General features: G+C 42.9%; 5 protein-coding genes across 7 annotated transcripts; 3 read left to right on the forward strand and 2 right to left on the reverse strand.

Moving 5' to 3' along the window:
* Nucleotides 1–122: 122 nt before the first annotated feature.
* On the reverse strand, nt 123–9,816 carry LOC133848550 (solute carrier family 53 member 1). Of its 3 annotated transcripts, none has more exons than XM_062284171.1 (7): nt 9,694–9,816; nt 4,300–4,486; nt 2,965–3,363; nt 1,894–2,869; nt 1,650–1,819; nt 1,450–1,583; nt 123–1,380 (listed from the first exon to the last, which is right to left on the reverse strand). In XM_062284171.1, exons 2-7 carry the CDS (start codon nt 4,366–4,368, stop codon nt 1,101–1,103), a joined length of 2,028 nt encoding a protein of 675 aa, XP_062140155.1. In that variant the 5' UTR covers nt 4,369–4,486; nt 9,694–9,816; the 3' UTR covers nt 123–1,100. The 3 variants fall into 3 exon arrangements, with proteins under 3 accessions (XP_062140155.1, XP_062140152.1, XP_062140153.1); XM_062284168.1 differs by lacking the exon at nt 9,694–9,816 and adding an exon at nt 6,486–6,790; XM_062284169.1 differs by lacking the exon at nt 9,694–9,816 and adding an exon at nt 6,440–6,790.
* Nucleotides 7,477–9,595, forward strand: LOC133848551 (transcriptional adapter 3-B). Its single transcript, XM_062284172.1, has one exon. The coding sequence runs from the start codon at nt 7,643–7,645 to the stop codon at nt 9,392–9,394; it is 1,752 nt and encodes a 583-aa protein (XP_062140156.1). The 5' UTR covers nt 7,477–7,642; the 3' UTR covers nt 9,395–9,595.
* Nucleotides 9,817–10,146: 330 nt separating the features above from the next.
* Nucleotides 10,147–12,597, reverse strand: LOC133848552 (transcriptional protein SWT1). The gene is made up of 5 exons (XM_062284173.1): nt 12,368–12,597; nt 11,912–12,310; nt 11,349–11,539; nt 10,966–11,284; nt 10,147–10,891 (listed from the first exon to the last, which is right to left on the reverse strand). The coding sequence occupies exons 1-5, from the start codon at nt 12,477–12,479 to the stop codon at nt 10,668–10,670; spliced, it is 1,245 nt and encodes a 414-aa protein (XP_062140157.1). The 5' UTR covers nt 12,480–12,597; the 3' UTR covers nt 10,147–10,667.
* A 459-nt stretch (nt 12,598–13,056) lies between these two features.
* Nucleotides 13,057–14,348, forward strand: LOC133848553 (3-hydroxyacyl-CoA dehydrogenase type-2). Its single transcript, XM_062284174.1, has 2 exons — nt 13,057–13,216; nt 13,435–14,348. Exons 1-2 carry the CDS (start codon nt 13,208–13,210, stop codon nt 14,191–14,193), a joined length of 768 nt encoding a protein of 255 aa, XP_062140158.1. The 5' UTR covers nt 13,057–13,207; the 3' UTR covers nt 14,194–14,348.
* A 462-nt stretch (nt 14,349–14,810) lies between these two features.
* LOC133848549 (myb-like protein A) lies at nt 14,811–22,034 on the forward strand. The gene is made up of 9 exons (XM_062284167.1): nt 14,811–15,088; nt 16,460–16,858; nt 16,924–19,489; nt 19,561–19,670; nt 19,747–19,915; nt 21,041–21,131; nt 21,205–21,312; nt 21,379–21,511; nt 21,581–22,034. Exons 2-9 carry the CDS (start codon nt 16,502–16,504, stop codon nt 21,602–21,604), a joined length of 3,558 nt encoding a protein of 1,185 aa, XP_062140151.1. The 5' UTR covers nt 14,811–15,088; nt 16,460–16,501; the 3' UTR covers nt 21,605–22,034.
* The last annotated feature ends 862 nt before the right edge of the window (nt 22,035–22,896 follow it).

Raw genomic sequence — 22,896 nt, forward strand, 5'->3', positions numbered from 1 at the left:
TTACATATCTGTATATCGTATATGGTATATGGTATATCGTATATATATGTATATATATAGAGTTGTTCCTAGAGTTCTGTGACAGTCCTTGATTCAGTTCTGATCGATTACAAGTATAGATGTATATATCGCATATATATTTTTTGTATATAAGTATTGTATGAATCGTATTATGTACAAAATTGTATAACAAACAAAAAAAATCGTAAGGGATTTGGGGTGGGGTGAAGGGTTGACAAGACAAGGCCGCTCTCTACAATCTTGCTACTCATTAAACTTTCTACTTTTTATACTTGGTACATTGCTAACGTTAGACGTTCAAAGTCTGTTCGATTACATTGAAATTGCTCAAAAACAAACGAAACGACGAAATACGTGCTGTCAATCTTCTACGATATCTGAGAATCAGGCACTCACACACACACATAAATAAATTGAACTAAACAGCACAACTCTATAATAATATGCTAAGTACAGTGTTGTACAAAAATTGCAAACATTTACAAAAATAAAAGAGAAGGCAATTCACCTAATTGACTAATGCTTAATTAAGGTTTCATTATGTTTAGCTATCAAGAGGAATGTGATTATTTTGTTGTTTTTTGCTATAGGGTATTGCCAATGTTTCGTTCGGTCTCTTTTCAAGTCTCTATCTATGGGATGGGGTTTTGGTTTTTGCCTTTCTAAGTAATACTGCCGCTCTAAGAATTATTTTGACTTAGGGAGGAAAGAGGGGAGGTTCCTTTCGGTCCAATTCCTTTTGTTAGATGCGCTAATGGAATGCTAATTTAGTATGTATTCAAAACTTAAGTTATAATTATTGCTGGAATCGGGGGCTGGCATTTCAAAAAAAAATGTGTTTTTAAGTACTTAAGTAACTAGTTGTAAACATTAACTAAACACGCGAAAAAAAACCCTACAATTATTCTTAATAATCGTGACAAGAACAAAATTAATTTTTAAACGCGTTCGACAAAAAAAATAATAATAATAAACCAAATCTGTTTGCTAGGAAGCTTGCTGAGAGAACAAATTGAGGAATGGATTAAGGGTTTTACAGTTTACAGTTTCGGATTCGGTTTCGGAGTTTGTTGCGAGTCTTAAAGCTTTTTGCTGCCATCGATATCAATGCTCAGATCCTGCAGCGAACCACGCGTATGCAGCAGACTGCGCTTCTCGGGATCCTTGACCTTCTTGGGCTTGGGTCGATTCGTTTTCGTATAGCGATTAATTACGCCATCCGTTTCATCCATCATGCGCAGTATCAGTGTCTGATCGGACGAGTCGAGCGGCGCTATAGAAATATCGCGCACGGCACGGAACTTGCCGCAATTGTTGAGATGCTCGTTCTCCAGCCGAAAGAAGTTCCAAACGAACCGACTAAAAAGGCAATTACAATTACAATTTGACCTTGACCACACGAGAACACGAGAATGATGATAAATTTACCGAAAGACTTCCAGGATGCCAGTGATGGATGTCATAATGTCGCCGCTGACAATCTTCATTTCGGTCAGATAGAAGGACAAGGCCCAAATGAACCGCAATGCCAAATCTTCGAGTATGGCAAAGTAGTAGAAGCCCTGCTCAAAGAAACAAAAATGATAATTATAAGGAAATTATTTGATATTGTGATGGCAAACACGCACCGTGGATGAGTAGACGACCTCCTCGCGTAGGAATGTGTTCTCGCCGGCATTCTTGTCGAAGAGACCCCAATCCATCTTGATGTCCCAGGTGTAGGAGTAGCAGGACGACACAATAGATGCAATTATCCACAACCAAGTATAGGGATTATCAAAAGTGCTCGCATAATTGGCTTTGGTCGTCACAAAAGAGAAAGAGAGATGAGTATGCTTTTGCGATGGCGAGCAAGAGAGACACACAACTTACGACTGTTGAAATTCTTGAGTGTGGCAAAGATGACCACCATAAAGGTCGTGGAATATTTGCCCGCGTTGACGAGATGGGGAAAAGCCTCTCGCGAGTCACGATAACGTCGCAGACATTGCGCAAAACGAAACCAGGCTGGCAGACAATTGACAATGGGTCGGACTATGAAATCCTTTTCCATGCAGATTGATGCATCCGTTGCCTGTGACCAATTGCCATTGGTGAAATAAAAGCAGATGAGATACTCAAAGTCCAGTATGGCGGTGGCCAGCGAATTCAATTGATCGCCCAGCCAGAAATCCGCGAAGCCCACATGAAAGAATGGCGCTGCCAAGCAACGGCCGGTGATGCGCATCAACCAAAAACGTGCATCGTGATGCAGCACATGAAACGGATTGGCCAGGAATAGTACCATAATCAGCGTGAGTGTTAGCGGATTGATAAACGGCGGTATGCTAAGGCTGGTGTGGTAGAGGAAGCTGAGCATGCTCAGTGTCCACACGACACCGAAAATGGCCGCCAGCTCCATGAGATGCTGTTCGGAGAGATGATTCCGCGGGTCCAGTTCAAAGATTAGCACATGATTGACGCCCGACGAACGCCAGCCGTAGATGTTGACGCCAATCAAAAAGATGAACTCAATGATCAGCAATGGGCCGCGATATAAACGAAATGCGACCTTTAGATTCTCGCCGCTTATATCATGGAATATCGCCGAGAGCACCACAACGATGCCGAGCACAATAAAGCTGCCCGAGAAGAGGCCCACTTTGAATGTTGTCCACGGGCTCTGCTGTTCACCCAGCGGAGGGACACGCAATCTTTTCATTGCCCGCTGTCGATCGCCGCCCTCCAGCTCACCGGTTACCGTCGTTTCGGTCTCATTGATAATGTTGTCAATATCTTTGTTGATAAAGAAATGCGATGCCTCCACATATTCTTGCCGCCACTTTGCACCGCTGTCCACTCGCAGCAACTAAAAAAGCAAAATTCATTGATAATGATTGGCATTAATTAAAACATTTTCAAACGCAATTTCAATTACAAATTATTCGATTGTGTTTTGTTTACCTTATCGTGTTTCTTGAGTATTTTGCGAAAACCCGTATGATTCAGATTCTGATAGTTCTGCAAGAGAATCAGACTCAAGTAGAACTCACTGAAGGCCAATTTCAATTCGCGTGCTTTGCGATCGGGCAACGCTGCATGCCGCTTTTGCCCCTTGGACTTTTTCGCCGTCCTCTCCGATTCCTCAATGCTCGACTTGAGCTCTGCATTGAGCGTGGCAAATTTACGCGTTGCCTCTGCCAACTTTTCAGAGTAGAACGTATTGATCTTCTTCAGCTCTTTGTCGCAATAGTGAAAGAAATTCTCATCAAAGTTGGCAAAGTGTCGCTTTAGCACCTCATCCTCCACGCTGTCCACCGAAGGTGCCTCCTCAACGGCCAAATAGAGCATTGCTTTCATTTCCTACAAAGTTTGTCAGAGATTTAATATCGAAATACATATTGTGAAGATCAAAGTCTTAAAACTATTCTTTGGATCATTTCAATTGGTTTATTTGATTTATTTTTAGCGTGGCCTATTGATTTCTTTTATCAGAAAGATCGGCATATCAAGGCAAATACTATAGTCGCTATAGTCTGCAAGTCCAACAAAATACTCAGACGACAATTATAAATGTCTGAACTAGGCACGTGATTAGTTCTTATCTGTAGGTCAACCGAAAAAAACACGATTTACTCATTAATTATATTTCTAATCAGACCTATTTAATTTAAGAATATTGTCAAATTTCACGCTATTCAAACAGTTTTATTGTCAATCTCGTGACCAGCTGTCTTTCTTTGAATGTGTACCAAATAAAATATACACAAAAATAATGAAACTAATGAACATCGAGTGTATAAAAAATCAAATATAATTTGTAAGATTTTTGATCTTTGAACTTCACACGATCAATACGGGAGAATTTGGGAGAAACTCCTATTTCTAAAATTGAATATAGCAACAAAGATGTTATTTTATATTATTACTGTCGCAAAATTAAACTTTTTACGACAAATGTTTATGATAGGAAATATTCACAATTATTTGCAATAATTTTCGTGACAAACTCCCATCTCTAATATTGATTGTAAGCTTATCGTATTACTGTGCGATATTCACAACGATTTATAAATAGCACTTGTCGTAATGTGATTTTAGGTTAAATTGATTGATCAAATAAAATACAAAAAGTCGAGCACAACGAATTAATTCAAATCGTGACCAAGTGTCATCGCTAGCATCTCAAAGACATACAGACAAACATACATACATATGTATGTATCTGCTTTGGAGGTGTGGGAACTGATATGATCTTCAGGTTTTGGGGGATTACAACAGTGACAGGAACTGTCTTACCTCATAGTTGATATACTGCTTGCGCCACTCGGGCGTTATGTGCGCCGACAGATGCTCGGCGAACTTCATCGTGACGTTGCTATCGTCGAATTCGAAGTCGAAGTCGAAGTGCTCTTCCTCCTCCTCGTCGCCGTCGTTGTCGTCGTCGTTATAGCTGTGCCCCTGGCTCGCTTCTTAGGTGTTTTGACTGGAATTATTCGACATCGGAAGTGCGCAAATGAGTAAATTGAGTTTGGTCAATTTAATGCATGGCTGCTTTAGCTAATTTCCCACCCACCACCGATCTGAACCGATCCCCTCGCTAAACAAGCTGTGGGTGGAGAGGGCAGTTACAACACTTGTAGGCGCGTCGCTGATAAGAAGGCCATGAAATGAGTTTCTTTTTTTGTTGTTCGTTTCTTTTTTTTTTCTTGGCCTTTACTTTGAATTTTGTTTATTTTCATTAGCGCGTTTCGCATAATAAGCTAAGCAAATTGGAAAATTTTGTCGTCGTTTTCGTTGTCGTTGTCGTGCGCTGTGTAAACAAAACCATTGGCATTTTTAATCAATTAATTGCACAAATATTTACCAAGACGCACGACACACAATTCCAAAGACGGTGGCAGTAGCAACAGCAGCTACAATTACTAACTTGCCAACAAACTCTTGAGTCGCTTTTTACCCTTGCCTGACTTCCGTTCTCAGGATATAAATGCGCTATAAATAGGCATAGACCTTGCACATATAACATAGATACAACACAGTCATAAACACACACCCCGAGGGAGAGAGCAGACACCCACAGGTGATAATTGATTCAGCGTCAATATGTCAAATGAAATCGTTCATTCAATTAACGTCAGCATTATAGAGCCTAAATATAGACCTTAAACCTGTTCAATCGAATGTCCGTCCGTCTGACTGCTTGTATTGCTATAGGCTTATCGTATGTACATACTCGTATATCAGTCTGTCCGATAATCCATCCACCATCCCTATAGTATGTCTGTCTCCCTAATCACTTGTCTGTTTGTTTACTTGTTTGTCATCTCTTAGACATCTGTCTGTCTGTTTGTTCGTATTTCTGTCATTCATTGATCCTTCATTCCATCTGCCACTCCGCCATATCGACTGTCTATCCGTCCGTGCTTCTTTGTGTTAACCTTCTTTTTCATCAGTTCTTCCGTTCATCCCTTCATTTGTCCGTCCTTTGCAAATCCGTCTGTCTGTCCGTTCATATTCATATTTTTTTTTCATTTCTGTCCGTTCTACAGTTCATCTAATCGTCTGGCTGTTTATTTTGACGTACTTCAATCCGCCTGTACACTTGTTTAACCGTCTAGTCAATTATCTTTCCGTCTAAACGCGTATTTATCCGTACTTTTCTCGATCAGTCCTTTCGTCTATCCATATATTTTTCGTACCTCTATACCTCCAACTAATCGTCTGTCTGCCCGTCTCTATTCGTCATCCATCTTTTCAGCCGTCCGTCCGTCCGTCTGCCAGTTTGATGGATTGTTGCCACTCAAACTGAACATACATAAATAATTGATCGACTGTGTTTCGTTGCTGCAGCAGCGACAGCAACAGTAGCAGCAGTAAAACACTTGTTGCCTGCGTTGTTGCTCTTATCAGTGCAGTCACAATTGCTCTGCGTCGCTCAGTGTGTCGTGATTTTGTCTGCTGGGCTTAAATAAGCAGCTGATAAAGCAACTAACTGACAACAACTAACACAGCAACAGTAACAATAACAAACTAAACAACACTTTCGACAAATACCAATACACACTCACATGTACATACATACATACATATGTATGTATGTTAAATATTTGATCAATAAAGCTGCCAAAGAGCCAAAGAAATGCAAAGCGCGCCTTTGGTCGCTGCTGTTTGTTCTTCTGACTCAGAGTAAAAATTCTGGCGAAATGAAAGCAGCAGCAAAACTGCAGAAGGCGACAGATAAGTTCTTATTCTTGGTGTTGCTGTTGCTTTTGTTGTTAAGCTGCTGTCAATCAATTGCGATTGTGATTGTAATGATTGCGACTGCGACTGCGACTGCGTCTTGTGATTGGATAGCCCAATTAATTGAAGGCATCACGAGATTAAAGTTTAACTGACTCGCTGCTGCTTGCTTGATTTGAAATTGCTTTTCAATTACATAAAATTACACATCTCCCTCTCTCTCGCTCTCATCGACGACATACAAAAGCTGACTGCAGCGCTGCTCCTCTCCTCCTTCCTTGTTCTGTTTTTGTTGTCTGTGTCCGCTGCTATCTTCTTGTGTTGTTTTCTTTCTATTGGTGTTGTTATGTTGATGATGTTTGTTGTCGTTTGTTTGGTGGCACGTTTATAATATTGTGTTACGCGCACACGTTAACAGGTATGCGGTTAGCCCACCACCCAAGCATTACTAAATTGATAACATTAACGAATTGGTTAAGTACGCTTTATCACAGAATATATCGCCGCGCACACGGGACAACAAAGAACCGAAAATGCAAACGAAACAAAATACCAGGGCTACCATTGTACACTGCGCTCTACTTATCGAGAGAACAGTATTGGTAAATGCGCGCTTAAAACCGATCGCAAGTTTTTGTTCTTATCGCCTTATCAGTACTGTCAATATTTAATATTTATTTCATGTTTACAGCTGGTAAATAATAACGAAACAGTATCAACAATTTGAAAACAATTACTGCGCGCATCCGTTCTTTGTTTGGGCTAATTTAATTACAAAACAGTGCCCTGGCGCAGCTATCGCTAAGCACAATTATCGATAAGCATTCGGTATATAAACAGTGCTGCCAACTGCGTATTTTAAGAAAAAAACGAGCTCACTTTGAAAAATGCTTTTTGTTTTTGTAATCAAAGTTAATAAATGCCTGTTGAAATGCTCATTTCTAGCAGATAAATAGAGTTAAAGGTTATAACTACGTATTACCATATTTAAAGATGGCACGAATTAAGTGTCGCCAATTTTGCAAGCAATGCATAAAAAAAAAGAAGTCTTATAAATAGATGTATTTTCCGGAAAAGTTTACAAAAAAAAAAAATAGATGTCGTAAAAGTAATTAATATGTGGATATGTTTTACTATTATCTTATCTCTATTAAATGAATTTTTCAATTTACCCAATCTACATATGTATAAATGCGTGAAAATATCGATACATCGATAGTGTCACCTCTATTTTGCGGTCTCGCTGCTATCGTGGTAATCGCAAGTAAAGCAAACGACGCTCGTTCATTTTTCTTGCAAATATATATTGTGTATTTGTTTGCACACACAAAGAAAAAAAAAGAAAAACGCGAAAAACAGCAAGACGCATAACTGCGTAGTTGCTGCTACTGGCTGGGAGATGAGTACAAATCTAAAGAATGTTAAAATGAACCACTTTGGTGGTGGCGGTGGCGCTGGCTTTGGCATCTCAGCTGGTAAACTGCTGACAAACAACAGCAACACTAATGGCAGCAGCAGCGCCGCAGGCACCGGTGGCGGAGCAGGCAGCACGACAGGAGCTGCAGGCAGCAGCAATAACAATAACAAACAGCAACAACAGCAAGCGTCGACAGCGGACAACGATGTGCTGGCGATGCTAAGTGGCGCCATAATACCGTTAATACGCAGTCGCGATGTTGCTAAACAGCTGCCCACATTGGCAGCAGCGCTGCAGCATCCCGCCGACGATTATTTAGCCGCCGAAGACTTGGACGCCGTGCAGCTGGAACTCGAGCTAATGCTCTCCAATGTGGCCTTACGTGCGCGTGTGCTCAAAGCCGAATACGACAGCCTGGACAAGGATGAGAAGCGTCAGGATCGTCGAAAGCTCGATCGGTTGCCGCCCGGCTCGCCGCCTGTTAATCACGGCCTGCTCAATGGCATTCTAGCTGGCAATGTCGCTGGTGTTGGTGGCTTGGCTGGAGCGGGCAACGCTGGCGCTGCTGGCAATCTGGGCAGCGGAATCGGCAGTCCAGCGCATGGAGCGGGCAATTCCTCAAAAAGGAAGTTGCGCGATGAACCAACTGGAGTGCGCAAGAAGCATTCGTCGATGACGATACTGAAGCAGCAGCAGCAACTCCAAGGCGGCGTTGCCAAGCAGCTGAACAAGAACAGTCCGATGGCTGTGCACACGGATGACAGCATGGATTACATTTCACTGCCCACCACGCTGCAGCAGCACCCACAGCAACAGCACGCCCAGCAGCAACACGCACAACAGCAACATGCACACCAGCAACAGCAACAACTGCCGAAAGTAAGCATGCCCAAAAACGATATGCCGAACAAGTTTTGGCTATCGATTGAGCCATATTGCATGCCACTGACCAACGAGGATCTCCGTCTGATTGACGATCTGCTCGAGCAGTATCGCGGCCCCCTTGTGCCGCCGGTGCCCACGCTGGGACCGCACTACGCCACCGTTTGGGCGCAGGAGGACATGAAATCCTTGCAACCGGGCGGCGCACGTCAGAAGACAGCGAATGCGGCAGGCATGTTGAAGAAGGCCGATGGCATGCTGCAGGAGAGCATCACGGGACCGTTGACACAACGTTTGGTCTCAGCGCTGATGGATGAATCGCTGCCCAGCGAACAGGCGGCCATTGGTGAGCACAGCAGCAACAGCAGCAGCAATGAGAACACCCACAGCTCGAGCAATTTCCGTTCGCTGGCGCTGCTCAAGCATGGCGTGGGCATTGAGCAGCGCCTGAAAAAGGAGCTCGTCGACAGCGGACTGTTGGATGCCAATGAGCTGGCCGCTGCCGCTGCTGCCCACGACGATGTGGACGAAGTGATGCTGGAGATCAAACGGGTCACGGCGGAAATAAGCACAGTGGCGCAATTCAACAGCGAAGAGTTGAAGCGTTTGCGTGCCGCTGCCAGCGAGGAGATCAAACGCATTGAACTGAAGCGTAAGCTGGACACGATTGATCAAGAGATCCTCGAGTGCTACAAGCGGATGCTGCAGTACCGTGCGAAGCGCAAGGGACACACCAGCGAGGAGAAGCAGGAGATATTGCGGCTAACCAACGAGCAGCGTTCGCTTGCCGAACAGCTGGAGCGCATGCAGCTCTTGGGCGCTGGAGGCGCCGGCGTCGATGGCAAGTTGTAGGACAGGAGCTTGGCCTGGAGCTGGCGTCAATTAATGGCGCTGCATCGGGCGGCACTGTTGTGGCAGCAACAGCTGCAGCAGTGGGAGCGTCACAACGATAAATGGACCGATATCAGTTTGCAATTGCAATGTGTATAAAACAAACAAAACAGAAACAGAAAAAAACAGCAGAATCATAATAATCACTTTAAAACTTCAACTCGCCAGTTTGGCATATATATACTATATAGAGACATAATAATATTAATACTTATCTATATATAAATCATATATATACATCTACTAGTTCATATACATACAATTTTTATATAGCTTAAGTCGATTGTGCCAGGCAATAAAGTTGTCGCTGTCACCCAGAAAGAAACTCGCTTTCCTCTTAACTTTATTTTATACTATCGTTTGAATTGAAAACACCACCGCACCACACGAGCGTTCAGTGCGCTTTGAATGGCGACGAACTGCATCCAGAGTTGGCCAGAGGAAGCGGCACCAAAACGTTTCCCAAAAATGTTATTTACCCTTCGATAAGGCTGCCAAAGTCGCTGGCAGTATGCGGCGTCTCCGGTTTGCTCTTAATTAAAATTAAACAATAGGAAATACAAAAGAAATGACAAAGATTTCACAGCGTAGCAAGCACAACGCACTGCAAATACTCTACTTGAATCGTAGAGACAAAACTATGTCCATTCGTCTTGTAGAATAAACTGCTTAAATATCTGGACAACAAATAAGCCTCCATTTCTATACAGTAATTCGCTTAATAACATATTTATATTGCTTTATTTTTGTTACAATTAATTTGCCACCGCAACAATGTTAACAATCTTCTGGGACCCTAGAAAAGTTGGGCATTTGGTGGCTTATCAAAATGCAAATATGTATCGTATTATATTATGTACAATATAAACGTCGTAGCTTATAATTCAGCCTACGATTTGACTGCTTGATCTTTATGGAAATGTAAGTGTGTATTTACATTTGGGTAAGGGAGGGTAACTATGATAATAGTAAACTTTTATATACAATTTAGAGTGATGTCTTTCAAAATACATTTCTATATAACATATACTCTATGTATGTATGCTGTTTGATCAGATGCGATTGTACTTCATATTGGCCGCGGTGCAATGGTTTATTCACTCCATCTCTCTCTTTCTGTCTGTATCTACACTCTCTCTCTCTCTCTGTCTGCCTGTCTCACTCTCAACTTCCATCTGAAAAAAACATCGTATCACAGATGCAGTCTTAGTCTCAAACAATAGCACATTATTTGTTATGACTGCAAGCCGCCAAAGTCCTTGTGATATCGACTTAATAAATCTGAGCTCGAGGCAACTGCGATTGACGATGTCTTTGCTTTGAGTCGCAAATTGGCATCGTTGGTGAGCAGCGTCAACTTCGGCACTTGAGCGCTTAGCTGGACGCAGCAATTCACAACGCTATCATCTCCACCATCAACCTCAATCAGGTGCTCTGCATCCTCCACCGCAGATTGACCTAGATGAAAGACAAAATAATAAAGATGTTACTTGATTACTTGATATCTACATATGTATAACTGAGCTATATACCCTGAATTCTTAGACTTTTGTCGAACTTATCGTTGAGATAACGTATAGCTTTTCTGGCAGCCGAACGCTTGCTTGCGTCATCCTCGCTACGTCTATCCTTGATCCTGTCCAGCTCCTTAATGACAACATACGGTATAAAGAGCATGCTGCCTTTGCTATCGCCCAACGCCAAATGACTGAGATCGTCGACAAACGATAGATTCTCCATAAGTATATTAGTGTCCAGCACGTAGTACATGTGATCAACCATTCGCTTGGGCAGCTCTTCACTAGCTTTCTTGTCCACAACATCCGCAACCGCATTATCCAGTTTGGGTTTCTAAAGTGCCAAAAATAGAGTGATTAGTTAAGTGGTAAAATCGAGGAAGCTAGTTAAATCTAACCTCATAATTATCATCAACGACTGCTGACTGCTCCTCCTCCGGCTCTGGATCTATATCCATGGATTCAATTTCCATGGGTTCATCATCATCGGTCATTGCGTTATTTGGCAGCACATTGTTATTATTATTGTCGTTATCGTTGCGTTGCGTCTCCTGTAGCGATGATCGTAGCAAAGCTAGACGGCAGTTGGCTGTGGCATAAGAATACACAAAAAAACAATTGTTACCAGGTGATTATTCGGAGTGCTCGAAAAAAATTATGGTGAAGATAATATTCAAAAAATGAGCAGAATATCTAAGACTGTTAAGAATACATTAACAAATAATACACTGCAACTGCAGTCTAAAGCTTTTTTAGTTTCTTAACCGATTGCAAGAACATTTTCAGAATTAATATTATCGCTAATAATGTATAAAACACAGCACTAAGATCTTAATTTCTAAAAAGAAAATTTAACTACATATGTGCAAATTTAAAAGAAAATGGTTAGACTGCGATGGCTATAGGGACTTGTAATCTTATTTTTCCCTTCGTGTATTTGATTATTAAATCGGGTATTTACCGCTTATAAGAGGACGATTGTGGTGCAGCCTATTGCTGGCATCAATCAGCGCCTTGGGCTTGGCCCATGCACTTCTTATGCCGCCGCTGCTTTCGGTGATTCTGTTGCTCTCAGTTGACTTGGCAAATGGATTCGTTGGCAACGAGCGACGAGAATTGGAGCTGCTGCTTGGGGAAGGTGATGTAGCAACAGCGCATTGCAAACTTTCGCTTAACAATAAATTACGCAGCGATGAACTGGACTTGCCAGTATTGCGTTCCATGTGGTTGCTGGATCCGGAGCTAGTGGCGCTTCTTGTGGGTCTTTTGGGGACATGTTTCTCCTTAGTGATGCGACCACTTTTGAGCTTCAACTGCAGACGCTCGAGACGTTCCTGAGCTGGTGCTTCGAAGCGACGTGCTAAAAACATGATGTTTAACTAATGGAATTGTTTGTTTTCTTAACGACTTCACTTACATTGACGTTGACGCATATTGATGATTATAAGATTTTGAATTTTATCATCATCACTGGCTTTATCTGATGTTCTTTTCACGTCATTAGCGTTAGCTTGTAATTTTCTTTCCATTTTTCCAATTTAAAGCGTTTCCTCTTGCGTCTCATAGAACCAAAAACTATATTAATGAACAACGGTAAAATTTCGGATAAATAACACTGCGAATAGGATCAATTCACAGCTGTTTACTGCAGCCAGTGTGACCGCATGCATAATTTTAGATTTATATGTAAAAATATACTAAAGTCAGCTACTGTCATAATTTGCTTTGAGCGGTCGTTATCTTAAAAATAAATATTAATAAAATGAAAACACTGGCATATATACGAATTTTACTTAAAACTCGGTAATTCTCACTTAAAGTTATTGTAACAGTGATTTATCAATTTACTTTTCGACAACTACTACTATTTATTTATTAGTTATTGCCAATTGACTTGGTATTAAGAAGCTATCATTTTTTTAAGTAGAGTACCTAAAATATATACTTCATATGATACTCAGCTTTGCTGAAGGGCTTATATTGTAGGCTTATGACAGATTTAAATAAAAATACATGTGACGTGCAGTAGTTACGTGGCGTCGTAATGCTGCGTAACGTAACGGCTTATTATTTACTGTGCTGTAGCCCTCGACGCCAGCAGTATGACCAGCCGCGTTACAGCAAGTCGTCACTCTAGCGGCAAAAACAGCAACCGGTGTTTTCGTGCAGTCTCTTGCAGCTTTCTTCCAGTTCACAGTTGTTCAATCAGTTGTTTTTAGTCATTTCATTTTATTTGATTTAACCCACAAGCAGCATTATGATCAAAGTAAGTACATAGTACATTGAACTGGCTGAAGCATTGTTTGTTTTTACTACGAGTGCTGATAATAATTGTGGACAATTCGTTGGGGGTACAAAGTCCAATTGGAATGTCTGCTAAGAATAACTGTGTCTTGTTTGTCTCTCTCTCTGTCTTTGTACCTTGTACCGTACATGCAAAATTATTGTTATTACACAACCTTCCCCCTCTCTCTCACCCCCCAGAACGTTGTCTCTCTTGTGACTGGCGGTGCCTCAGGCCTGGGCCGTGCCACAGCTGAGCGTCTGGCGAAGCAAGGAGCCAGCGTTGTGCTCGCCGATCTTCCCTCATCCAAGGGCAACGAAGTGGCCAAGGAACTGGGAGACAAAGTAGTCTTTGTGCCCGTTGACGTCACCTCTGAGCAGGATGTGAGTGCAGCGCTGCAGACGGCCAAGGATAAGTTTGGTCGCCTCGATTTGACGGTGAATTGTGCCGGCACAGCAACGGCTGTCAAGACATTTAACTTCAACAAGAATGTCGCCCATAAACTGGAGGATTTCCAGCGTGTGATCAACATTAATACCGTGGGCACATTCAATGTGATTCGCCTGTCCGCTGGTCTGATGGGCGCCAATGCCCCCAATCAGGATGGTCAACGTGGTGTCATCGTTAACACCGCCTCCGTTGCTGCTTTCGATGGACAGATTGGCCAAGCTGCCTACTCCGCCTCCAAGGCTGCTGTGGTGGGCATGACGCTGCCCATTGCTCGGGATCTGAGCACTCAGGGCATTCGCATTTGCACGATTGCGCCGGGTCTGTTCAACACTCCCATGTTGGCTGCGTTGCCAGAGAAGGTGCGCACGTTCCTGGCCAAGTCGATACCGTTCCCACAGCGTCTGGGCGAGCCCAGCGAGTATGCTCAGCTGGTGCAGGCCATCTACGAGAATCCGCTACTCAATGGCGAAGTTATTCGCCTGGATGGTGCCTTGCGTATGATGCCCTAGAATGTTGAATCGTTGGGATTCCTTTCCTCACTCGCTCAGAATCAGGATTGCATTTAAATGAGAGAAGAAAATAGGAGCCATGGGCTTGTAGTAAATAAGTTGATTGTGTTTGCATTAAACAAATTGAAATGTTCAGAATAAACTTTTTAAAATTACATCTTCAAAACAAATGTTATCGATCACTAGCAATTGGGGTAACACTGGTACTAGAGCCTCCATTAATGGTATTTTTGCTATTACTTTATATTTAATTTTGTACTATTTTTAGCTTATAAATTAATACAATAATAAAATAGAATAGGTTATACAAAATAATACATTGAGGTATCTACTCGATCTATAATTAAAAGCTTTTTTACTTTATATTATAATGCTATAAGTTAATTATTATTTACAGTCCTTGCAAAATAATAGGTAATTGTACACAGAGATTGTTATTTTAATTTAAAAATCTTGTTGCTAATTATTTTATTTATGGTTTTTACAAAAGAAGCATCAAAAAAGCTTTTAAAATAATTCAGCTTTTGTGACTGCATATAAAGTGTAGCCAGCTCAATAGTTAGGGCAGTGGTATATGAATGGTATATTTTGTGGTATTAAATAGCAAGTAGAAAATTTTCAGTTTGCGGTCACGCTGCTGGAAACGACGCTGAAACGACGTCGGGAGTTTTTGGACAAATAAAATATAATGCTGAAATTGAAAGCAGCAGCCGAAAAACAATTGCAATGTGTGCAAATGCAAGCAATAATCAATATGTGTGTTATTAACAAAGTGCGTGTGTTAAGCAAAAAGTGCGATCTGTAGGCGTTGGGTGTGAGAGAGAGAGAGAGAAAACACCAACCAGTCAGCCAGCCGAGGCTCAAAAGAGAGCCACAAGCCAGAAGAGCAAGGCAAGTGCAATGAAAATTGTATGCGCCGTGGAATTGTAATGAATGCTAATGCATTTTATCTGTACGACTGTGTGTTTGATAGTGTGCGTATGTGTGTGTGTTTGTGTGTAAAAGTGTGCGACACACGTAGAAATGTAAAAATGTACATACATATATGTGTGGTGCATGAGTGCGTGTGTATTAGTGTCTGGCAGTGAGTACGCGAGAGCCAGGAGAGCAATAATTAAATTAAGCAAAGGTGTTACGTGCATGTCAGCTACTGTCGCTGCCTCTATCCCGCGGCCGCTGCGTCGCTTCCAACATACACATAAGCCCCCCTTCGTAAGTGTGTGTGTGTGTATGCAAGTATATGGGTGCCCAAGTTGTGTATATACAAAGTGACAAAAATTCTAATAAGAATATTTGTTATCACTATCGTGCCTTCTCGCTTCCACACACATACATACATAAAGCGAATTGCATTCGCAGTCGACGTCGTATTCGCATTAAAATAGCGGCAGCGGCATCAAAAAAAAAATTACTACAGGCGCACGACTTACTACGAAAGCTATGATGACTGCGACGTCGGCAGTGGCAGCGAGCAGCGCAGCAGCGTCGCATTTCCCGGCTACTCCTTTTGGGGCGGTGCTGCATGTGTATAAGTGTGTGTGTGTGCGTGTGTGTGTTGTCCCGTGTGTATGTGTGAGTTAGCGTACTACACAACAGCGCAGCATTTTTTACGCACTCAAATGTTTTGGTCTTGTGTTGGTATACGCTACTGTGTGTAACTGTGTGGGTGTATGCAGGTGAGAGTGTGTGGGTGCATGACAGTGTGCGTGCAAGTGTGTGTGTGTGTGTGTTTTATATGTGTGCATTTTCAGCGCATTCTTTGCTTTACCTTTTTTTGTTGGTTAAAAATGTAGCAAAAAATCTACGCCCAAAATCTACTACTAAAAAATTCGCCAAGCAATTTCTGCGCACAAGCAAAATGCTGAACGAAACGGTTCACTTCAGTTCAGTTCGGTTCGCTTCGTTGTGGTTCGGTTTTTGGGGCTCTTGTGCTGAGTGTGGGCGGATGAGGAGGTGGAGGAGGAGGGTGGGGTGGTAAATTGAGGCGCACGCAACTGTCATTGACCTTCAATTCGTTGCATTCGCTTGCAATCGTCTTTGCAACAGCAGCAGCAGCAGCAGTAGTGGCAACTTCGCCGCACCCAAAGGTCATGTGATGTGTGCCGCACACACTGCGTTGCAATGTCGATGTGTGTCATCAATTAATCAATCAATTAATCAACTTATCATTCATAACACACACTTTGCCATTTGAACCGGTTCGCTTGCAAACCGGTTTTGTGCATGTGATCCATCAATTAATTTGCGATACGTTTTCAATTTGCAGCACACACACACACACACACACACACACATCTAGATACAGAACATGGAATCGTCCATTAAGCTTAAGGAGAGCAACAGTAACAGCAACAGCAACAGCAACAACTCGAATGGGAATCAAAATGCGATCCAACTCTGCTGCAATGGTTCAACGGGTTCAAGCAGCACAACTGCAGTTGGCATTTGCAGCAGCGATAGCTTTAGCAGCATGATGCCACCAACGGGGGCAGCAACGGGAGCTGCAGCTGCAACGCCACGTGACCACGAACTCGTCAGCGCCAACAGCATCGAACTGAATGCGGCGGCATCGCTGAGCGATGACAGCGGCGTCCCTTTGACCACCAACAGTTCCATTTCCAGCGGCGACTCCTATCGCATTGGCATGTGCAAGTTTGAAATCGAGGTGAGCGACTCTGTTTGTTGATCCTTATTCCTCTAACTAACTAATTATTCACCAACTTATTCTAGATGGTGGAAAGCGATGGCGAGGTGTCGCAATTCGATTCACTGGACAATTGCTCGGAGGGCGGCATGAGTGCCGAGAACTTTAACACACTGAAAAAGGGTCCTTTGGCACCCATTGATCCGCCGCCCGAATTCCAGGATTCGCCACAGACCACGCTGGTGCGTTCCATCTCGAAGAACATTGTGAATAGCCTGCGCCGTTGGACATCGTCGCAATCATCGTTCGAGCATCTGAAGGATGATGTGACCATGGTCAGTGGTGCTGCTGCGGCGGCCAACAGCCAGGAGCTGATGCTGTTGCTGGCCAAGCCCAGCTGTCAAGACAACGGCGGCAGCAGTAGCAACCACAACAGCAACTACAACAGCAACCACAACCACAGCACAATCACAGCGACAGCAGCAGGAGCAGCAACAACAACAGCAGCAACAATGTTGCCAGGTGGCAACAGCAGCAGCAACCACGGCGGAGGCGGCGGCGGCAGCAGCAATGCGGCAACCACACAATTGCTGTGCGGCGCTGAGCGTACGCTCAAGGAATCGTATGCCCTCAATAAGCATCTGTACTCAAGTGATTCGATACTCAATAGCCATACGGATAACATTTACGATGAGCCCAATAATATCATAAGCAGCTCGCTGGGCAACAGCATTGATCTGCTCGATGAGGACGAAGACGATGACGAGGATGAGGAGGAAGAGGAGGAGGAGGCCGAGGCCTCGGAGCAGAGCAGTTGTTCGCCATCGTTGCCATCACCGCCGCCGCCCGTTTCGATCATTAAGATTAAGCAGACGCTGTGTCCCTACTATCAGGATCACACGCGCTACTTTAAGGCCATACCCACGGAGCAGGATAGCATTGCCAGTGCGAAGGCGGCGGCTGCACAGCAGCGTTTCAACAGCGCTGGTCTCTCGGAGATTCACGACTACGATCTGTACTACGGAGCGCGCAGTCGGCAATCCCAGACTCAGACTCAGACGCAGACTCAGCAGCAGCAGCAGCAGCAACAACAAACGGATAACAACAGCAGCTTGCAGCGGAGACAGCTGCTTTACAGTCCGCTGGGTCACACGAGCCACTGTCACTATCATTCGCACTACAATCACCATCCGCATCAGCACTATGGCCACCACCATCATCACCATCATCAGCATCATCATGGCCAGCGTCCCAATTCGCGCAACTCGCTCAACAGTCGCCTGAGCAGTTCGCACAATTCGCTGAACGTGTCGTCGGCCAATAAGCCGGATGATTCGATCTTTATAACGCAAGCGATGTCGCACGATGCGCTATTCACGCGTGAGATCTCCGATTTCTATAATGTGCCCATCGATTCGGATATCTATGCCTTTCCCGTCGACATGATTGAGCAGCAGCAGCAGCTGCTCGAGAAGCAGCAGTTGCTCGACAAGCAGAAGCTCGAACAGCAGCAGCAGCAGCAGCAGCAACTGGAGTTGAATGGAGTTGGAAGCAAACAGCAGCCGGCTTACCACAAGGCAGCGAGTAGACGCAACAAGCGCAATAAACGCAAGCAACGCTATGCTTCGGGTGCGGCGACCACGACGACGGCGGCCGAGACGAGCGACGATTGCGGTGGCGGTGGCGGTGGAGGAGGAGGAGGAGGAGGCGGCGGTGGCGGTGGCAAGCATGGCAAATATCGTACGCCTGTGATGCAGAGTGAGACGGAACCGCTGCACATGACGCTGGACGAGGTGAAGCAGTTCTATCACACACTCTACTCGGATGCTGGCAAATCCTCTTGGTGCAGTGGTGCTGCAAGTGGCGGTGGCGTCGGCGGAGGAGGAGGTGGAGGTGGAGGTGGAGGAGCGACAACAACAAAGGCAACAAAGGGGATGGGCGTCAAGTCGAGCAACGAGACGATCTGGAGCGTGTCGACGAGTGCGACAAGCACAACAAACACGACCACAACGACGGCACGCACGCGCAGCAGCATCGGCACCACACGAACCAGCGGAGCAGGTGGCGGTGTCGGTGGTGGGGCAAATAGTGGCGAGAGCAGCGCCAAATATCTGAGCAAGCAGAACAAACAGCACAACATTGACAATGATAAGCTCAACAATAACAACAACAACAACATCAATAACATCAACAACAGCAGCAGCAGCAGCAACAATTACGCCCAACAACAGCAGCAGCAGCAACAACAACAGACGCCTGCAGCCGCATTGCCCACCTCATCGGACAAGCTGCTTGCCCCAAGCGAGCAGCAGACGAACAACAAGCACGTGCTGCACACGGAGAAGAAATCGCAGTTCTCGCTGAATCTGAAGCAAAAGTTTTGCAGCATTTTTCGCTTTCGCCGCAGCAGCAATCACAATCGCAATTGCAATCGCAGCAATGCGAGCAGTGCGACAACTGCAGCAGCCAATGTGACAGCAGCTGCCGCGTCAGCAGCAGCATTGGCAGCTGCCTCATCGTCGACGTCGTCGTCAACGCCCGCCGGTTGTGCGGCAAATGCCACAGATGTCGATGCAGAGCAGCGCAACGAAACGAATGCCGATCTGCGCAAAAAGTTTCAATCGCGCGCCTTGCCGCCATTGCCAAAAAAGGGTGAGTGCATGCAAATCCATATCCATCCATGCATCGGAAACTAATTCTATATTTTGCAATAACATTTGCAGCTTATGCCATTGATGCCGCCGAAACGGAGACTGAGGATCCAAAGAAAAGCAACGTTGCCCAAGAGCCGCGTGCGCTGCAGTTTACCTCCAGTATTGAGAAGGTCAAGGACGTAAGTTTGCAATTCGATAATTTGTCACTCGTTACTCGTTACTCGTTGTTAAACTCTTCACTTCTCCCATTTTCAGTATGGCTGGTACTGGGGTCCACTGTCCAGTGAGGCGGCCGAGAAGGTGCTCTCCAATGAGCCGGATGGATCGTTCATAGTGCGCGACAGCTCCGATGATCATTACATATTCTCGTTGAGCTTCAAGCTAAACAACTGCGTGCGCCATGTGCGCATCGAACAGGACCAGGGTGAGTCGTAATCATCTGTCTACGGAATGAAAAGTTGTGAACATAAATAATTGACAAATTAACTGAGTTGTATAGACACAACGACTCGGGTGCATTCTGTTCGACAACTGACGTTTATTCCTTAAAATCCTAAGACCTAGCTTATCAACATTTATTGTCTTTCACGGAACTCCCAATTTTAGAGGAACCCTTCAAATTTAGTATTGAATGGACTCTCTCTTGTGGTGTAGAGGGCATCTTTTAATATCTAAATACGATTAATTTCCATATCTTCTACAATATTTAATGGGTTATTTTTTTGTCACACGGTTCAACGCAGTGCATTTACGCAGATTTAACCCTCTAGTGCCCAATTATAAAACAAATTAATCTCTTTTGCTTTCCTTATCTCGTTTGCTGGGATTGAGATTTATAGGACAAAAATCTTGGACAGCCTAGACCTTATAAAAGCAACAAGAAGCTAACAAAAACTTTTTTTTTGGTGTGGGTTTCATGTTTTGGGTCCTAGAGACTTTCCGCAACATGACAGTAATTTTGTTTCGATCAACAAGCTTCTTCAAATATTAAAACAATATGTTTAGATTGCGTTTTTGCCAAAATTATTATTTTCTAATTGCACAATTTTTGACTGCAAACGACAGAGATGAAAAAGCTCGGATATCTATTACAAACGCATCGAAAAACATTTTTGGGTCTCTGACTTGGAAAAACCATGAATGAGGACAAAAAGCAATAATGACAGAATAACGATATTTCAAATTTTGCCCGTGTAGATGCGGTTTTATGATCTATAAATAATTTCCGAATTTAAGGAGATAGTTTTAGGCTAAAACGGTATGTCTTCATGTATATGCTTAAACCGAAATTATGAACCTAATTTGTTAGTAATATACGTTAGACTATTCGTAATATTCGTACATTCTGTATTTCTGTATTTTTTATTGAGAATAGATTCAAAATCGAGAAACTAATTTGATAAGAGTGCAAAGAGAAAGAGAATAGCTACCAAATGTGTAGCTCAACTTCTTCTGACATAGCTTTGTAAAGATTTCTTTGATAGTGATCAGTCTTGTCTTGTGTCTGGCTAACTTATTGACCTTGCTTTCTCTTCCTTTCGTTCCACAGGCACATTCTCGTTTGGTTCGTATGCCAAGTTCAAATCCCAAACTATAACCGAGTTCATTGAGAAGGCCGTCGAGCATTCGCGTAGCGGCAGGTAAACGAATTAAAAGCTGAACTTCTTGGTTCGCATCGAATTGAATTGATATTGGGAACAACTCTTTTTGCAGATATTTATTCTTTCTGCATCGTCGGCCAGAGCATGGACCAATGCGTGTGCAATTAACCAATCCCGTATCTAGATTTAAGCATGTACAAAGCTTGCAGCATATGTGCAGGTGAGTTGAATGAAGTGAAGTGCAGCTCAGAATATGTTGAAACTCATATATATTTTCTGCTTCCAGATTTGTTATACTAAAGGCGGTTATACGAAAAGATCTAATACAGACATTGCCATTACCCAGAAGACTTCTAGACTATCTTAACTATAAGCATTGCTACTCCGAGCAGGTGGAGAGCGATAGTTCTCACTCGCAGGTGAGTGTGCAGTGGCAAGCTGCTTATCCACGTAAACTACTTTAAACTAATACTCGTATCTCTTGATAGATTTCTGGCGATGGATCCATGTAAAATTCGGTGAATGAATGGAGGATGATAATTAATTTGGGACACGAACAGGAACAGTATGCTGCGTCGACATAAGCGAAAGCAAACAGAAATTATTACATTATATAAGTAGTAGAATTTAAAACAAACAAAAACAGATAAACAAATGATACAGCAAACAGCAAGAGCAATGGCATTTAAAACGTTCGCGGAAAGAACAAGAATGCAAAGCAATGCAGCAAAGAGTTGTTAAGAAAAAAAAAAAACCAAAAACAAACACGACAAAGAAAAAGAAAAAACAAAATTCAAAACTCTGTTTATTGATAATTTTTTGTACTCGGTGCTATACTATAAATATTAACTAATTAATGAAAAGTAAACGCAAAAAAAAAAAAAAAAAACAAAACACAAAAACGTAAACGAAAACGAAAAACAAAAGAAAATATTATATAAATTGATATGGATTATGCGTAGTCAAGTAAAAACAACGACAAAACCAACAACAAACAATAGCAACACAACACAAATAAACAATAGATGTATATAATTATGCATAACTAATAACGAAATCTAATAGATAACAAATGACAACAAACACACAGCCAGCTCTACACTTTGTGCACGACATTTTGAGCGAGATGAAATTCTAGAATTGTATAACTTTAATGCTTGCCTTTTAGCTGTGATTTCCCCACATACGAAAAAAAACAAAAATCTAATGTGCAGATAGGAAGAGAGAGAGAGAAAGAGAAACAAGGAGAACATGAAAAAGAACGAGATGGATGTATTATTATAAGATAAGTTTAAGATTGTAGAGAGTGTTTTTCTGAATTTGCAAATGCTTCAATTTTGTATGTTAAGCGGTTTGTTAAAAGTTTTCAATTTGCTCAAGGAATAATCAACGATACAACGAAGCAACACATAACATGAAACATAATTGTCTATCTACACATATACTGTTAGTTTATGTAATTTATGAATCTTTTGCAAATTATGGTCTGATCATGAAGATGATGATGATGATGAGAAATACTCAAGAACAAACAGAAATTGCTCAACAAATATTTGTCGCTCCTTGTTCACACAAATTGATATTGAATTTTTGTGTTGTAATTACAATCTTCATCGATACATCGCTCTCAATATAAATACAGAAAATCGTGCTCAGAGTGGAAAGTCTTGGCAGCAAAAAAACCCATAAAACTTATAAAAACAAGTTAAGTTAATGAAATCGACAGGAAACGAAGTGTTTGCGCAATATGCATATTGATATTGAAAAGAAGTAAAAACAATGTGAAAGATCAGATAGCAAAAGC

The sequence above is a fragment of the Drosophila sulfurigaster genome, chromosome X (assembly GCF_023558435.1).
Source record: "Drosophila sulfurigaster albostrigata strain 15112-1811.04 chromosome X, ASM2355843v2, whole genome shotgun sequence".
NCBI lineage: Eukaryota > Metazoa > Arthropoda > Insecta > Diptera > Drosophilidae > Drosophila > Drosophila sulfurigaster.

Excerpts from the sequence above, each read along its gene's own strand:
- LOC133848550 (XM_062284171.1), bottom strand. The coding sequence starts at position 4,368 with ATGAAGTTCGCCGAGCATCTGTCGGCGCACATAACGCCCGAGTGGCGC. Across the intron at positions 3,364-4,299 it reads AGCAGTATATCAACTATGAG|GAAATGAAAGCAATGCTCTA; the intron begins GTAAGACAGTTC and ends CAAACTTTGTAG. Across the intron at positions 2,870-2,964 it reads TACTCAAGAAACACGATAAG|TTGCTGCGAGTGGACAGCGG; the intron begins GTAAACAAAACA and ends TTGCTTTTTTAG.
- LOC133848551 (XM_062284172.1), top strand. The coding sequence starts at position 7,643 with ATGAGTACAAATCTAAAGAATGTTAAAATGAACCACTTTGGTGGTGGC.
- LOC133848552 (XM_062284173.1), bottom strand. The coding sequence starts at position 12,479 with ATGGAAAGAAAATTACAAGCTAACGCTAATGACGTGAAAAGAACATCA. Across the intron at positions 12,311-12,367 it reads CAATATGCGTCAACGTCAAT|CACGTCGCTTCGAAGCACCA; the intron begins GTAAGTGAAGTC and ends TCATGTTTTTAG. Across the intron at positions 11,540-11,911 it reads CAATCGTCCTCTTATAAGCG|CCAACTGCCGTCTAGCTTTG; the intron begins GTAAATACCCGA and ends CTTATGCCACAG.
- LOC133848549 (XM_062284167.1), top strand. The coding sequence starts at position 16,502 with ATGGAATCGTCCATTAAGCTTAAGGAGAGCAACAGTAACAGCAACAGC. Across the intron at positions 21,313-21,378 it reads AGCTTGCAGCATATGTGCAG|ATTTGTTATACTAAAGGCGG; the intron begins GTGAGTTGAATG and ends TTCTGCTTCCAG. Across the intron at positions 21,512-21,580 it reads GCGATAGTTCTCACTCGCAG|ATTTCTGGCGATGGATCCAT; the intron begins GTGAGTGTGCAG and ends ATCTCTTGATAG.